The following is a 17326-nucleotide window of genomic DNA, read 5'->3' as shown; positions in this document are numbered from 1 at the left end:
CCAAGGACCTCTACTTTGCTGAATATTCTAGATTCAGATTATTTAGATTAGTTTTGAGGGTGGTGAATTTGGCTCTACGCATGCAGCTAGGTGTGTGTTCTCCAGCTATGAGAGCAGTTTGGAAGCCTCAGTTCATTTTAGTTCTGTCGATTTCAATTATTTTGATTCTTTGTGAAAAAGTAGCAGTAAAGGATCTTAAATATTTAAAAATAACAAGAATCGTGTTTTGAACTCGTTATTAAGTATTTTAGTATTTTGCCCTCACGTTATCAGAGGACTATCAGTGGCAAATATGATCTGCAGACTTCTGCTTTATACAAGGTCATGGATTAAGCTAAGACCTGTTTTTAATTTTATGTGAGGAATATTAAATTGGAAATGCTAAAATGTTTCATTTCTATAGTTTTGGAATAAAATGTTTTTGCTTTTAGTTTTGCAGTGACATTTTATTTTAATCAAAACAAGCAAACCAGATTATTAAAAAAATAAATAAACTTAAAGCAAAAGAAACAAAAGAAAAAGTGAAACATTTTGGATCAACCTCCATTTTTTTTTCTGTTTTACCAAATACATGAAAAACGCTTTTTTCTTTCAACTTAAACAGTTTTTTAATTCTTTCTTTTCACCCAGCAAATCAGAAAAGTCAGTATTTCCCCATCTCTACTTATGGTCAGACTGCTTTTCAGGCTGCTTGCTGGATTTTGGAAATGTGTCAGTGACAGTTGTGGAAAGGCAGGAGGCAAAAAGCAGGAGCTGCGAGTTCACCTTAATGAAGTCTGTACCTTTTAGAGATCCTTCCTCCTCATATGGAAAGGCAAGACACCTCTATGGCCCAATTAGAAATTCACTTTACGCCCTAAATTGCTGCACGTGACCTTTCTCTTTGTCTCCTCTCTGGACCCTCTCCTGATGTCAGAAAACTTCCACTGTCAAGTCAGCAGAGTCCAAACCACCATCAACGTTGTTTATGCTGAGCATTTCTAAATTTCCTGAACTGGCAGCCCGAGTTAAGTGTTTAAATACACATTAAGCATTCAAGAAGAGCACTCTCAAAGGTGCTAAGCATCTGCAACTCCATCTTCTGTCAACAGGAGGTTCAGACGCTTAAGTTTTTTTCAAAAATCAAGTCTTTCCTTAAGCTAGGAAATACTGGTCGAGATTACGTAGCCATCAGCAGGTGCTACCATTCAGGAGCTCTATTATTTTCCCAACTTCTATTGCAGATGAATGAAGGGTGGAAGTCCACATGGACGTGGATAATGTAGCTGTGAGGAGCTAACCGTTTTGCCTCCTAAAGCAAGATTTGGTTTGGGAAATGCGGAAGCTCAGCAGACAGTTTGTGCTAAAGAGCACTGAAATTTATTCTTTTACTGGCACATCGAGATCCCTTAAAAGAATGCTTGGTTTATTACGTTATTTTGCTTGGTGCTTTAAGATATCATATGCCACTCACTGTGAAAATGTAGTTTGCTAGGTGGCATCACCAGGACACATGCCTTTGGTAACAGAAACCTAAGAGATGCACTGTGACTCTATGTATATCCTGAACGACGCGCAGAGACAAATAATGCAAAATGTTCATCCTGTACGCTAGAATCCCCTAACGCATATGTCAAAATGGATGATTTCTATTGCAAAAACCCCAATCTTTGGTGGCTGCACCATCACACCGGGGTGTCCGAGTGATCTGGTACACCAGTCACGGGGTAACAGGCTGCCTTACAGGACAGTGGGGCAAGGACCCTGCTGCTCTTGCTGTCTGCCGATGCCCGGAGGTGTCACCAGCACTTACTGGGGTGGGGGTGGGGGTGGAGAGGTGGAAAACAAATCAAAGAAAATAGTTGAGAAAATAACTTTACCCTAGCAATTAGCATACAAGATTTGCTTCTCGAGTCCTTCACCTAGGAAGTATTTTTTAACAACCGCTGTTTAAAAAAAGAGGAGAAAGGGATCCAAATATTTTAAAAAGCAATTGTAGAGTGGCTATTGCACAGTACAGTATTGCCTTTCCCATGCTCTGTGATGGGAGGAATCACTGCACAGCCTCTACCCCAACTCCTCTTCAGAAACAGTCACACGCTTCATGGGATATGGTTTTAAAAAAGCAGCCTGTGACTGTTCAGGCAAAATTTCCAGCTGCAATTTTTAAGGTGCTAATGAACGTAGAAGAGCTTGGTATTACCGAGTTTTCAACATACGACCTGAAATGAAAAACAAGTCATTTGCCTAAGCGACAGTAAAAGTAGCAATATATTTAAATTGAAGAAGATATGCATTATTTTGAGACATGGGCAGAAAGTCATACCAGTGAATCCCATTGAGGCACCTTCTCTTGACTGCCTGCGGAGCCCATCTTCATCTCGGAAATCGATGTAAACAAGGTCTATTGCTTGTAGGCCAAATGCCTTCGCTGTGACTATTATTTTTTGCCTGGCATATAGAATATCGTGAGTTTCCTTACTGCTTGTTGCACCTATGAAAATAATGCAAACAAAGAAAAGCTGACAGGAGTGTTCAAAACCTTTCTATTTTAAATATTTCCTATGTAGACAAATGAAAGTTTGAGATTTCATTCAACCAATCTAGAAAACAAAAAAGGGGTGCAAGGCTATATTATCAAAATAATATTCCTCTGAAAAGAAAAAAAAAACCTTTAGAAAAAAAATAGCTTAAAAATTCAGATTTTGATTTAGTTCAAATCAGAAATCGTAAGCCTGAAGTCAGTGGAAGCTTTGGCAAGGACTGCAGACTTGGGTCTAACACAAAGTAATTATTTGATGATATTACTTACTGTATGTACAGTGAGAAGCACAACAGCAAGAGAAGCTTTCCACAAACTGATATGCTGGGTACAATTAAACGGTTAAAAAATTCACACTGAGAATAGAATTGCACATTCCTTGGTTCTGATTCTTGTCACAACTGATGTCCTAAGCTGAATATTTAAGCTTTAGTATTTTTTGAATGAAAAAAGGATGGTAGACGACTTCTGAGAAGAGGCAAAAGTATTCGTGAGACTTCATGTGCTCACAGGCACCAGCTAAGCATCATGCTCACGTGAAGGCTCGTGTGAAAAAATAATAATAATACGTTCCTTTCCTTAGGGTCACTACTTAGACACAGATTCCCAGTTTGTAATGAATATTTTAATAATGCAGTGATAATTTTTACACTAACATACTTATTTTTAAGTGTTGATAGCTCTGTGCTTTTACCTTCAAACTGAATCGGATTAAGAAGAAGCTAAGCAGCCTCTCATAAAAGAAATTGTGAAATACTTGTCATTTTTGAGGGAGGCTAATAGTGTTTTCACATGAATATGTGGCAGTACTAACACGGAACAAATGAAAGTAAATATATGAAAGCGAAATGTAGCAGGACAGTATTTGTGCGTGACGTCAAAAGCCTGACTGATAATTGTCTGTAAAACAGTGATGAAGCAGACACTGGAGTTTTGGGACTTTTTAAATGTAGTCCTTAAAAACATGTGCATGTTTCTTATGGGTATCATGTTTTTAAATAATTTCAGTGACTCAACAGGTTTTGGGGTGGGTTTTTTTTTTTTCATTAATTTTTGGTACTTCAAAGCAAGAAGCGCAAGAAAGTGTCGGTGTCCTGTAACACTCAGGGACCTCGTTTTAATTTGCCAGTAATACCTTCTGCAATGAAAAAAAAATTAAGGCAAAAAGCAAAAATGTAAAATGCTGAATCAAGCGTTATCATTACTCTAATTATTGCTGTGGGAAAAGCAATGGCCATAAATCACATCGGGCTTCTCCAGTGCAAATGCCATACATTAACATTTATAGTAAACACACGGGTAACAACCTATGCTGGCACGGAAGTCCTCTCCTCCAAAGACGACTGCGTCCAAATGAAAGCCAACCTGCGATCCTGTTCTCAGTGCTTCTTCACAGACAGCCTTCAAATGAGAACAGAGTATTAATTTCTACAGAAATGCAGGATGCAGAGAGATCACAGAGGTTGTTACAGCAACTCTGTGTTACCAAAATCCTTCAGCTAAAATTGCTCCTGTTAAGCAAAGCCATTGTAGGTGCTCGACTATGCCCAGTGCTTTAAAATGACTCAGCATATCTTCCCCTACGCATCTCTCTGCCTAGACTGTGTAAATCCAGGACATCGTAGCAGATTCCCTACCTTTTGACTGACATAGGGGCATTGCTGTGATCGGTACTTTAGATATTTAGGTAATGATATGAAACAAGACATTTGTCAAATACTGCTTAACAGCAAACAAAAAGTATTAAATTTGATTAATTTGACATGTAATACATGGGCATGAGAAACAGAAATAAAGATCAGAATCTCCTTTATTAAATAAACAATATGAAAGGTTTAAAAAGGTCGTGGATTCCTTATAGGGTATAAGGACTCCTTCTAGGACTGCCAGTTTAAAGTCTTCTGCTACATATAACTAAAAAGTAGCTAAGGAAGTTAAAAATGCAACAAGTGCTGCAGAAAAGCATTAAAATAAAACCAAGCATAACACTGCTGCTGTAGGTATTCTACGAAGAAGTGCATTTCCAAAATATTACTATTTTATACTGATGTTTGAATAATAATATTTTTTAAGGCTAAGGTATGCGGAGAGAGAAGTAATTACAACAAGCTCTACTAGTAGGTGTTCTTCTATGGCAGCTGGTGGGGCAAGAAATTATTCTTAACCTTTTAAAGCACAAAAGGCAATTCTCCTGCCAGCATCAGGAACTGCAATATTAAAAATTCCACTGTAAAATACTGTAGGTGAATAAAAACCTCAGCCGCTGTAAAATATGATTTAATTCTGTGTATGCACACCGGGCAGGAGGGTGTCTATTTGGTTTACTACGTTCCCAGATATGTTAGGGTGTGTTGTAAGATAAATAGGTGTATCAAACGAGCAGGCTGCCCGTGAGGCCTGCCGGTACGTCTGGGGGTACTTCTGATGTGCGTGTCCTCAGCTGGGCCCCAACTTTTCCCTAAGAGCTTGGGAGGGGAACGCTGAATTCCCGGTGCATGCACAGGATCTCCTGTTTCATTACCATGCTGCCTTGCCTCTCTGAAAAACCTGGACTTGATAGTAAAGGTTGGGGAGCAATTTATATTAAAAATGCACTTAAAAAATACAATTTGATCTAAAATTACCCTAAAAAAGGAGCATGTTCTCCAGATAGCTCCTATTTTCAAATTTAATTACACTCCTAAGCATTAAGCACCTCATCATATACATAGAAAAATGATAACATGGAATTTGGTTTTAATGTTACCCATAGAAACCATTATAAAGATACCAGTTTAGCAATAGTGAAAAGATGATAATTCTTTTTTCTAATTAATCGTTATATAAGAGTCCAGTTTGATAGCTACTGAATAGCCAAGTGCATTGCACCACTCTGAGTATTCCACATCTTTGGAGAAGCACGTTTCTACTCCAAGCGTGTTAAAAATGATAACAGTAATGCAGAAAGATTTTGTAATTTGGCATGGGCTATCTGGAACTGTTCTGTCACTGAAATATTTTGAATTTATGAAGGTCTTTACAGTTACAAACATGGGAGTTAAACGTACAAATGTTCTGGTGGATTGAAAAATATGTTTAGCATTTTTTAACCTCTCTTCCTTGATGAAATTAGGGGGTAGACCGGGGAGTATTTTGCTCATCCTAGTCTGCTGAGGTGGTAAAATATGAACACTTCAAGACCTGCTTACCTTAAAATTGAGCAAGCCCACGGCAGTTTCCACAAAAGGGATAAAATTCATTGGCTCTACAAGTGTCCGGCCTTTTAGGTGATGTAAGAATTTGTCTGAAAACTAAAACTAGACAGTATGAGCTATCAGAGAGAGAGAGAGAAAAAAAAAGGAACAGCCTACATATATCAGACACGTTAAATTTTCACCTGGTTGTAACAACACCTCTCCCCATCCCAAAACCTTCAAGTTAAAAAAAATTCAACCAGCATTTAACAAGGCCTGGGATTTGAAACTGCAGCATTCCCATACATTTCTAACTTTAGAGGCTGGGGGGGCAAAAAAAAAAAAAAAAAAAAGAAAAAATCCAGGCTTAGCACCTCTCACCCTTAGTGAAATGCAAATCCGCGGGCCCTGGAAAACAATGATGTGCTGCTATACCTGAGGTCCGGTTTTGTTTCAGGTCCAGCACTGCCATCACTGGAAGTGCTCCCCAGCCTTCTAAGTGGCATCCGTATTATTCATTACGGCACCGTTACCCTTTTGTTCAATAGCCTTTTCTTCATAATTTTTTAGCTTACCTAGGAAGGCCTTAAAAAGGAAGTTTAATTCTTTGAAGACCAAAGCTTGCCAATTTTTTCCATGAGACCAGTTCACAGCTAGCTCTGAGCTGCCAGTGGGGTAGCCCAAATTCCAAAATCTATCATCTGGAAACATACAAAAGCTCTTGCACAGATTTTTCCCTGGGCAAAAGGGAAAAAAAAAAAAAAAAAGGAAAAAAAAAAGGGGGAAAAAACCCTCAGCCCTATATTGTAAATCTATTATGTCTGTCCAGATCGACTAATTTGCGTGGAGATAAACATATCGCAGGTATGGCCAAAATATGTTAGTAAATAAAGATAAAAATAACATATGCATATATTTTAAATTTAAGGAATATTCAACTATTAATGGATATCAAAGGAAAGGGAATTTTAATCATCTCTCCATTCAGTCTCAGTTGGGTAAATCATATCTAAGAGATTTGCATAAATATAAACCATCAAAGACTTTTCATCTTCAAAGGGGGTTTCAAGACCCTATAAGCTTTGTACTGTAATCATCGCAGGTCACAACCCTGCAGGAATAAGGCTGCTATGGCAACATAAAAAACTAATGCTTAAGGCTTAGCATAATATTCTGACTAATAGAAAGGAAACTCATTTTAAAAGCTGGCAGCCTATTTACCAGAAGCTGGATTAGAGGTGTTATTTCCCCTTTTAGCTTCCCCCAACTGCCCCTCCCCAAAAGAAGGAAAATCTAATCACCCAGATCTTGAAAAAAAGCTTTCCAGCAATTTGCAGTAACTTTACAATTAGGCCAAAATAAATCACAGCTTTCTTCGATGAAGAATTCTGCCCTTCCCTGCTTTGCATCGTCCCTGTGGCCCACTTGGTAACTTTTCTCTGGTGAAGAAATTCCACCCAAAAATGTGCAAGGAGAAAAAAAAATAAATAATCAATGCAATTCACACGTGCGAGTGTACAGTATGGCAGGTAGTAGAGCGACAGAAAACAGTAAACTTCATCCAGGCAAAGGCAGAAAATGAGGTAATATAATGGCATCAGCATATATTCTTGAGACTCCTATCTGACTTTTATTTTTTTTAAGTGGAAAAAAAAAAGTAAAAAGCACTACTGTGGTTAGATTTTAGGTGCAAGCTAAAGCAGCGGACCTCTTATTTTATTTGAAAATATTTTAAAAGTCAGCCCCCTGGGATTTTTGCTATCTTTTGTTTTGAGGGTAAACAAAAAAAAAAAGCATGTTTAATTAAATATTGTCTCACTTCCTCTCCCTTTTAAAAAATTTGTAGTAAGCACCAGTACAAAAGGTAACGAGTGGAGAAGTTTCAACTAATTTTTTTTTTTTCAAAAGGAGACGATTAAACGTTTCCGGCCCGGTAAAGTGTTCATTTCAGGGAGAAAGGGGGAAAAAAAAAAAAAAGAAGGTGGAGGGAAAAAAAACCCAAACCCACAAAGCTTGGGGAGGGGATGAAGTAGCAAGGCCTCAGCAATTCTTTCAATTCCAGTGCACACCCAATAGTGTGTCGGGAAGAATGCACACTGGTCGGGATTTGTGGGAGAATTGTCCCGCCACAAAGGAGGGAGAGTTACGCTTGTTATAGTCCAATAAGCCATGCCAGTCAAACAAGTACCCACACTAGGGACAAAAGGAAAGCAAGAGATTCTCACACAAAAGAAAACAAGTAAGCCCATCTTTTAGTTGTGCATCAGCCTCCAGGTTTTCTGCTGCACATAAATAAAAATGAAGGGGGGGGAGGTGGGTACGTGTGGGGGGAAATAAACAGCTTCAGGGAGGCTGAAAAATCACGGCGGAGTGAATTTTGGGAGGATTGGGAAAAGAAGGCAGCGGTGTTGAGCAGAGCGCGGTCTTTGTGTGCAAAGGTTGGGCAAAGTGAGAGGGAAGCGCAAGGCGGGCCATGAGGCAGAAGTTGTTGGGGCTGGCTTGTTTTCTGTGACAGAAATCAAAGTTAGCGAGAGGGAAGGTGGAAGGGGAATAGGGGACAAAGAGCCTCTGCATCTCACCTCCCTGCAAAACCTACGTGATGGCAGCGAGGGCCCTGCCATTTTGGAAGCATGAATATTCATTACTGACGAGTTACGCCTAACACTTACAGGGCTGTAAACCCTGAGAGGTACACCCCGCTTAATTTAATTAAACGTTGGTGGAAGGGGACAGCGTACCTTCCGCCGTGAGCGACGGAGGATGAAGGGGCAGTGCCACGGCCCGGACGGGCCTCGTCACATACCCAACGCATTGGCTCAGTTCTACGCTCACGCCTGATCTGAACGGTTTGATCAAGGTTAGATGCTGAGATTAAAATAGATCCTAAATACGTCTGCCTGCCTTTCATCACAGCTTGCACGCGTGCTAGCTGCTCGGCTAGCAGTTTGCAAAAATATAGAAGTGAATAATTAGCCATTATTCCTTTACTGGCATGTTACATCAATAATGGTGTATCTAAACAAACGTCCCCCTTTCTTGACAATTAAAACAATTATAGCATAATTAGGCCTATTTCAAAGTTTTCTTAAGTAATTTGACATGCCAACCATTTACATTTCAGGTTTTTATTGGCTGAAAAGTCAGTCGTGAAACACAAACACACCTGTCAGCAATTAAAAAGGAAGAAATAGAGAACTGGTCAGGAAATAATATCTGTGCTAATTAAAAACACTAGTTAAAAGCTTCCTGTTTGTTCCTCCAGTTGCCCCAGGGAGTGACCTTCCCCCCCAACCCATTTTTTCATATGTTGCTAGCACGGTTTTCCCATCTCCTGCTTCCAATGCATGTATCTAAGGCACATGGACAGGGACAGTCATTTGGCTTGTTAGGATACAGAAGAGACAGGTAATTATGCCTCTATTTTTTATAAGATACTCTGACATCAATATTGGTTCTTCGTTGACCGTGGGAGAAACAAACCTCTTTTTCTTTATAACTGCAAGGTGTTCCATACATACGTTTTTTGTATAGCACAACTTAAGCACATTTAAATGGATGCATTTCCCAATTCCCTCAGCCAAGCAACAACATTGGATGGTATTTGCAGCCTCCTCCATAACTCAGGAGTTATTCATCTCTATGTCTGTATGAACTTGGCCCAACAACTTCAGTGAAAATCTACGGTGGTGTTGACGCTTACTTACCCATCTTATTTCTTCAACATTTTCAACCTTTGGCAGCATCATGCTTGAAGGAAGGGTCTTGGACTGCAAAAGCACCTCAAGATCATCTTCTGCAAGACCGCTGGACACGGAGTTTATCCTAACACACTTCTCGGCATGGCCAAAGTCAAACTCTTCAAGGGTTTTCACAACCATCAGTCTTGCTTCTCTCTACAATATATATAAGTTTAGAGGCATAAGTAAAGAAAACCTTATTTTCTATTGACAGAAAAGTGCACTGAGAAGAAAACTTGTTGAAATGATGCAGGGAAAAGCTAGGCAGCCAGTATATTTTTGTCCCCAAAACATCTGTCACTCTCGGTCTTTTATTGAAGCAGTCGTCACCAGCACCTCGCAGTTTTACCTCCCTTATTTCTTTGTAACTGGTAAATAAAATGCTTGGGTTTTATGTCTAAGTATTTCTACACCACCACTTGTAGAAAATGAGACTTTTGCGTCCACTATTACTGAGTATATCTAAGAAACACAAATTTTTAGTGTTTCTTAGTTGTGTTGCACTAACTGTCTGTACTCACAAAAAATGGCATGTTTATAAATTTGCATAAACCAACTAATTTTTGAAATTCATCTCTACATTGCCTGTGCTAAACTGGCATGGATGTCAGTAAGCACAGAGGTACCTATACTTCTTTGGTTTTGCTCTGTCAGTCTTCCTTGTCTCCATGTATCCAAAGTGTATTAAAGCCCATAGTAGAGTTCACAGCTCGCATGTCAAAACAATGCCAAAATAACTTGTAGATTTTTCTTGAACCACGTAAAAAGCTGTTCTCCTGCTGGCACAAAATAAAATCTCCAAACACACATGCTTCCTTTGGCTGCTCACTATTTTTGTGAATATAAATGTACAAATCTGTTCAGTAGTTGATTTGGATGAAGAATACTTGCATGCTTTTCTGAAACGAAACGTGTTTCTTGGCCTGGAGAGAAGAGGGTGGGGGGAAGGAGGGCGCTGGGGTCCCTGCTTCCTGCCTACTGCAGTTTCAACCCCAAATTCCTTCCATTCGCCAACAGCCCCTAACAAATTCGCATTGTCAAAATGCACACTTATCAAAAGTCATTTGTGAAGAGTTTTTATGGGGCTAATAAAACTTTAAAGCTCCTGACTCATGGAGGTTCAGGAATGACTTTAACAATATGCAGTCACTGAATAGAGATGCTTTTCAAGAAAACAGGCAAACTCGAGGGGGGGGAAAATAATTAAAAAAAAAAAATCATCAAAGTTAATATCCAGACTAATACCAATCAGCAAGAGAGCACATGACAGTAGATTTAAACCAGACGGATGCAAATCTCTGCTGGCGAGAGGGGCAGAGGCGGTTTCCCAATGTGGTCTGAGTTAAACAGTGTGAGGGAACAGTAGCTTACAGTTGTCAGGTCCCATCAGAACAGGGTCTCCCAGGCCAGTTTAAGACAGCTCTGCAGTGTACTGCTTTACAGGGCTGGGACCCCTGATAATTAGGGTAAGTTTAGAGAAAAGCAAGTGATGGCTCTAACTGGTTAAAAGGAAAGAATAATGAAGCAGAAAGTTAATGAAATCTGAAGCGAGCAGCCTTCAGCTTGGGGCTACTAGCCGTGCTTCTCTGAAAGTTGGGAGCATATGCCCGTTAATCGGACAGAGGGGAACAAGGCGCACATGTACGCATCCCTGTGCTGCAATCGAGGGGCACGTTCGGAGGTAATCTCTGGAAAATACAACCCAAAACGTTCGAACTGCTGTGAATGGACTCTGACTGGGACCATTAGGAAAGCCACACAAAGATGCATGCAGTTTACTACAAACACATCCAGCTGGAAGACAGCTCCGGCGCACAGCCGTCTGAAATAGTCCTTCCGAATTAGGTAAACCGAACCATATGATGCCATTACCGGGTTATACAAATCCCCTACATCTTCCTTTGCCAACCAGGGGTAACAGGTTTCTAGGGCTGGGCCGAAAGTTTCTGAATATGATGCAGAAGGATAGCTTAAAAACACGCTCCAAACCAATTTATGCTTTTAATTAAAATCAGGTTATCACCGTTTCGGCACACACTGATCCAATTTGCAAAAGAAAGATCTCCTTAAATTATCCAGTAAGGCAGCATCCAATTCCAACTGATGGCACATCTCTAGCAAATTTACAGCCTCATTCGTTACGATTTTTTTTCAGATTATAATAATGAGCAGTAGACCGTCTCATTAGCTATTTTTCTCCTCAGGCTGCAAACTCCCTTCCCAAAAAAGACAGATCGTGTCTTTCTAGGTATATTTCCATACAAAACACTTATTAACAGGCTGTTGCTGTTATCAATTTACATAAACTAAATGTGCAGCCCTCTGGTATGTATCCCAAAAATAACCAACAACTTCACTGAATTTATACCAACCAACAAACATGGGGAGGGGGTTGTTGTTTTTTTCCCATATTTTAATAGAAAATATGTTGCTATGTTAGCTAACACACCCATGCCATCTGTTGGGTTGAGAATTGATGCATTTTCTTAGAACCACTACGTATTCGATCTGTCTGCCTAGATACCCCAGGAATGGAAACATTCCCCTTCCATGATAAAATACTTCTAGTCACTATAGTTCCCACATCAGGATTCAATTTACGTTTTTAATTGTGGGACAAACTGAGAGGACATGGTTGCCCAAGTCAGAGCTCGTGAGGGGGCTGACTCAGTGCCTACCCTTCCTACAACGGAGGAAATCCCATTGATGTTAGTGGGGTATATCGGGTCCCCACCCAGGCTCCCAATAAAACATTTCATGGATAAATAAAAAGTGTACTAAAACCTCTGACTAAATGCACTAAAAACCTAGAGGAAAGAGAGAGCCCTTTTTGCCTCATTACACTGTGAAATGCAGATGCTCTTCCTATAGTGGGATCTACACAAAAGCTAAATTTTTAAGCTAGGTAAACTACTTCAATATTGTAATAGCAGAGAAAAAAGTAGTCCTTGATAGAATTACGTCTTTACAGCAGTAGACAGAACAATATTTTCCAAACTGTATGTAAAGTCCCTGCGAAGAATGGTCAACTAGAATTTTTGGGGAATGGTGAAAGAAATGATTTACCTGTTCTTCAGGTGAAACCTACAACATCAGGTAATACCCTTTCATGAATGAATAGTTGATAAAGAAATAAACCTGATAGTTAAGTAAACGAGTCCATCCTCAGGTAGCTTGTGATGGTGGTAGCCCCATTGGGTCCCACGTGGGTTGGGTTCTTTATCAAACTGATCAAGAGAGAATGACATGGTAAACAGTGATATTACTAAAATACGCTCAATTTGCAACTCGTGCTGGAAAACCCACTGGGAAAAAACCCCAGCGTTAGTCAGGGTGGCTACCTTTGCACCCTTTCTGTTTGACTCGGAGGAGGACACAGGAAGATGTTCATTACCACGCGCAGCTACTCCAACTGGAGAAGATAAAGGTTTCAGTGACGCAGCGTCGCCGGCAAATCCGCAGCCACCCAGACACACAGACGCTGAAATTAAAGACAGGAATATGCGTGTTGCCGGCTCGATTGGCACCCATTAAGCCTAATAACTAACCATCCTCAGGAGTTCCTAGCTCTGAATTATCAAATCTGTAAAGAAAACAACATCCGTCCACTTTTACACTCCAGTGGAAGAGGTGGTCCCTCGCGGCGGGGCTGCGCAGTCTCGCCATCTGGAGAATAAATCGAGTGTGAAGTACAGTATAGTTTGGGACCAAGCTCCGTGGCGGCAGCCCAGCAGTTAGTTCATTAGTCCCAAACTTGCGGGGATTAGTGCGGTATCAGCTCTACTGTCGGATGGGATCAGGCAGGCAGAGCGCGAGACTCGGGGAAGGGGGTGGCGGCGAAGAAGGAGCCCCTCGGGTTTATTTATAAAACTACATAGTGTAAGTGCACCTAAATAGGTGCCTTTGGGAACAGTATTATCATAGTCTCCTACTAGCTGAATGAGCACCTTTCCTTCTTTTCTTTTTTTCTCCTGTCTTCCCCCTCCCTTTTTTTTCTTTAAGTTGTATGTCAAGGCATAGAAATTTCCGCTTCGAAACAGAAGGAATGCCACAGAGCTGAAAGCTCAGCCACCCACTCACCCCGGACACAATGTTAATACAGCAATAACGAAACAAAGATGCTCAGATTAACAGAATTTTGGGGACTGCAACAGCAGACAGAAAAATGGCATTTTCTTCTTTCTCTTCAAACTGGTATGATACCCCACCAACCAGTTTTCCAGCACCACGATCTCCAGAACTACGTGATTTTGGGGACAAAATCTCTGTTTTGCTTTATCTTTCTTGCCTAGTCTTACCCTTTTTTTTTTTTTCTGAAGACCTTCAGGTCTTAATGTTAAGAGAGAGGGTATACTCACAGATATGTTTATGTGAAGATCTCATCCTGTTAACATCTTCTGGTAATAACTCTTCGTATGGAAATGTAAATATAAGATACACTAAAATGGCAGGCCAGAATCTGTCATCCTCATTGCCATAATAAGTTTGCATGTTTCAAATGGCAGAGGAAAAATTAATTACTATAATCACAATTCAAGTTATTTTTTGTGACAGGTCTGACATGGTAAAAACATACAATTATGTGTTAATGTTACTTCCCTGGAGTGGTTTGTTTACAGGACTTGACATTGCTGAATCTTTTGTCACTTATATTAGTGCATGAATGCGTCTCTCGAGTAAGAATTTGCAGAAGCGCACATCTATTATATACCCACAGCGTTTTTTGGTCAAAACTGAGTTTCTGCAGGGGGAAAGCCTGACGTTTTTCACGTGCTTAATTCTCCATCAGTGAAGTGCTGCCATCCAGAATGCTATTTCATTTAGTTTCAAATTCACAGATGAGACTGGCAAGAGAAAAGACAAATGATATGTGTTTTTAAGGAAACAAGAGAAACGTAACGGTGGAGCGGAGTGTTTCTGAGAACAGGAAGCATCCGGTTCACGAGACCTGCCTTCTACCGCACATGCACCAGGTACTTGTGAGAATAAATCCTTGAAATGGCAAATAGTTATTTCTAGTTGGTCTTGTTAGACCAAAAGACAGCTGTAAAACACGCATTCATCACAAAGCCTGCAGGCAGCTGTTATTAAATTATTTCTTACAGCTACCTTTGAGCAGATATTCAGTTGAGGAGTTTTTAAAGACTTACGAAGTTTTAAAACACATTTTTCTTTTGGTTCCACAGGAAAATCGCTAAACCCACCATGTAATCCTAAAGGAAAGAAGGGGCAGGAGTGGGGAGGAGGAGGGAGAATAAGGCTTCAGTCGTGTATGTCGGTGTTTCTCCTCTGCCGTTCAGGCAAACACATGTTTTAGGGCACTGCAAGATTCTGATTTTTCCGCTACTCTTTCCTGATATAGAATTCTTTCTTTAATAATTATTTGGTCTATTCAAGCCTTTCCTTTTTTTATACCAACCTTTTCACTCTGCTGAAAGAGAGATTCTTCATGACATAATGAGTCATCTAACTCCGTGCATCTCTCGCATCTGCTGCTTTTCTCTCTGCTCTGCTAATTGTCTTTACATGCAGTACATGGTCTAGCAACACTAAAATGAAGCAAACGTTGGTAGCCAGCATTATGGACTGAGCTGCGATTCAATTATGCTCTGCTGAGGAATCTTAATTTCTTTGCCCATTTTCCTAGAGTTTTATTTAAGGTCTAGGAACTCATCAGTACACCTACCGTCAATATCTACCCTGTATTTTTACAGGACAAGAGCTCTTAACTCTGTTTATGAATAGGTGGGAGCTGCTTGCTGCCGTGTACGCTTAGCAAGCCTCTCCCTACCTCTACCAGTGTGGACAACGTGGATCCTGAAGATATTTAGGTGGGGTCTATTCAACATCATCGAAGTTGGACAATTCCCATATACGATGATGGGGTGATGGCCTGTCTTGAGATGCTGTGAACGTGGGGAACCAGAGACCAAGACCCGAGGTCCGCCCAGCTGGCAGTCCGGGACCCAGGGCTCGTGAATCCCATGTGGGGGTGCTTTAGGGGTGCTCAGCTACGTAAACACCTCATTTCTGCTGAGCTGGGGAAGCTGAGGATGTCTATATTAGCGCAAAAGCAAGACATTTTCACAAGTTGTGTTTAAGAGATTTTTCCAACTTGCACGGCTCTCACAGAAATTTAAACAGAGGCCAATACACTCCTGGAATGAATCAGCACATAGAAATTTTCAAGTAACACGAGGACTTAGCATAAATATCTCAGGAGCAAAAATAGTACAGCAAGTTGTGTGCGTGTGTATACATAAACACAGAGACAGGATTATACCTTAAGACTATGTGTACAGAAATATTTCAAAAGGGTTTTTAATGACACTACTATATACAACAGATTCAATAAAAGAAAATTCTGTTCATGTACGTAGGCAGCTATTCTTCTGTCTGCCAACTTTTATAAACACTTACAAAAGAGACGTAAACAACCTTTCAATTAAGACAAATCAAGCTAACACTAATTTAAGCTGGCTGCAAGATGTAGTCTCTTTACTTTTTTTCCCTGGCTTTCTGAGGATGCTTTTGGTTTTGTGACAGATTAGCATCACAAACGAAAATTCTTTAGAAGCATTAGTGTTAATTAGTCTTCCTGAACAGTCCGAATGAGCTGCTGCACGATGGAGTGAGGCCACAAAATATTCGATCTGATGTATCAATTAATAAAAAAAAGGCCATAGATTTCTTTCATCCAGCACAAGAACTTAACTGCATGTTAAGGTTATTTTTTAATTAGAAATATTCTAGTTTAAGGTATATTTTCTTGGCATGATAATAAATAATAATAAATTATTATGGAAAATGTTTACTTTCAGGCATAATTTCTTTATTTTTATACACGTATCTTTTTGTTAATGCTGATAATGAAATACATTGCCGTCCATCTAAAGTATATATGCTTTAGCAAATTACCAATCCCCATTCAGCAGCTGCTCTCAGGTTTGGTGATTCTAAGTGAGATAGGGATCATATGTTTTGAAGATCGGCAAATGAGTACCATCAGAAGCGCCCTTTAATTACTCCCTCAATTACTTAATAATTATTTGAAAAAAGAAAAAATTGAAGTCAAAAAAGGGAAATGTTAAACAATGTGGAAAGTTACAGGCAAGGTAAGGGCAAAAATAAAGTTTATCAGAAAGAAAACAGCTGGCCAGAGCCTTATGCCTGCTTGTACTGAAGGAGCCAGCATCTGCCCCAAGCTACTCAGAAGCCCCTAGGAACGAAGGTGGTGTTAAGAAGATCAGCTCAGCTGTGCCATGGCTTCCTTCACCCTTCCTCTTTTCTGGAAAAAACTTTTACCAGTCTATTTGCAGCTGCAATAAAACTAGGTGTTTCAAAGAGGAAGCTTGGAACAACAGTGCATCTTTTTTGGTGTTGTGCAAATACTGGTTAGCAGCTCTTACCTCACTTTTCATTAAGTGCTTTATCTGCATTGGTAAAGTAGCAAGTTAATATTCTGTAATGAGGTCAAAATCCTACAAAATTCCCCAAGTCCAGGTGCTTACAGGTCATGACCAGAGTAAAATCGTACTTGTGCAAAAGCTCTCTCTCATCCTTTTCAACTTACATTTCAAAGTTAAGTGGTGTCACCTTGTAGATGCATGTGTTACCACGCAACAGGTTTAGCACAGGATTTATGACACCAACTGATTGCTCAGGTTGGTGAGCAACTGATTGCTCCCCCTGGGAGTCCCTTGCTCCATCTACAAGAGGACTTCTTAAAACTTCTCATCTCATGGTCAGCTTTTTAAAGCAGAGATTACCTTATGCAGTCCTGCACACCTTTGTGAGATCATGTGATTAATTTCCATGTCTGTTTATGGACCCTCCGGGAAGATCTATACCATCAGGCAACTTATCCCCCAGCTTCACCCCAAGATCTTGGGGCC

General features: G+C 40.1%; 1 protein-coding gene across 1 annotated transcript in view; it reads right to left on the bottom strand.

The window, feature by feature from the left end:
* The window catches only part of CLYBL (citrate lyase beta like), an 81780-nt gene that overhangs the window by 18667 nt on the left and 45787 nt on the right, over positions 1 to 17326 (bottom strand). Inside the window, exons 2-5 of the mRNA XM_010161879.1 lie at positions 9399 to 9587; positions 5710 to 5811; positions 3829 to 3922; positions 2306 to 2473 (exon numbers count right to left, since the gene is read on the bottom strand). Coding sequence (XP_010160181.1) covers positions 2306 to 2473; positions 3829 to 3922; positions 5710 to 5811; positions 9399 to 9572 — 538 coding nt within the window. The 5' untranslated portion in view covers positions 9573 to 9587. The remainder of the gene's footprint in view (positions 1 to 2305; positions 2474 to 3828; positions 3923 to 5709; positions 5812 to 9398; positions 9588 to 17326) is intronic.

The sequence above is a fragment of the Eurypyga helias genome, unplaced genomic scaffold, assembly GCF_000690775.1.
Source record: "Eurypyga helias isolate BGI_N326 unplaced genomic scaffold, ASM69077v1 scaffold5132, whole genome shotgun sequence".
In the NCBI taxonomy this organism is placed as follows: Eukaryota; Metazoa; Chordata; class Aves; order Eurypygiformes; family Eurypygidae; genus Eurypyga; species Eurypyga helias.
Note: the sequence above shows the minus strand (reverse complement) of the source record. Positions and strands in the feature narration are given on the sequence as shown.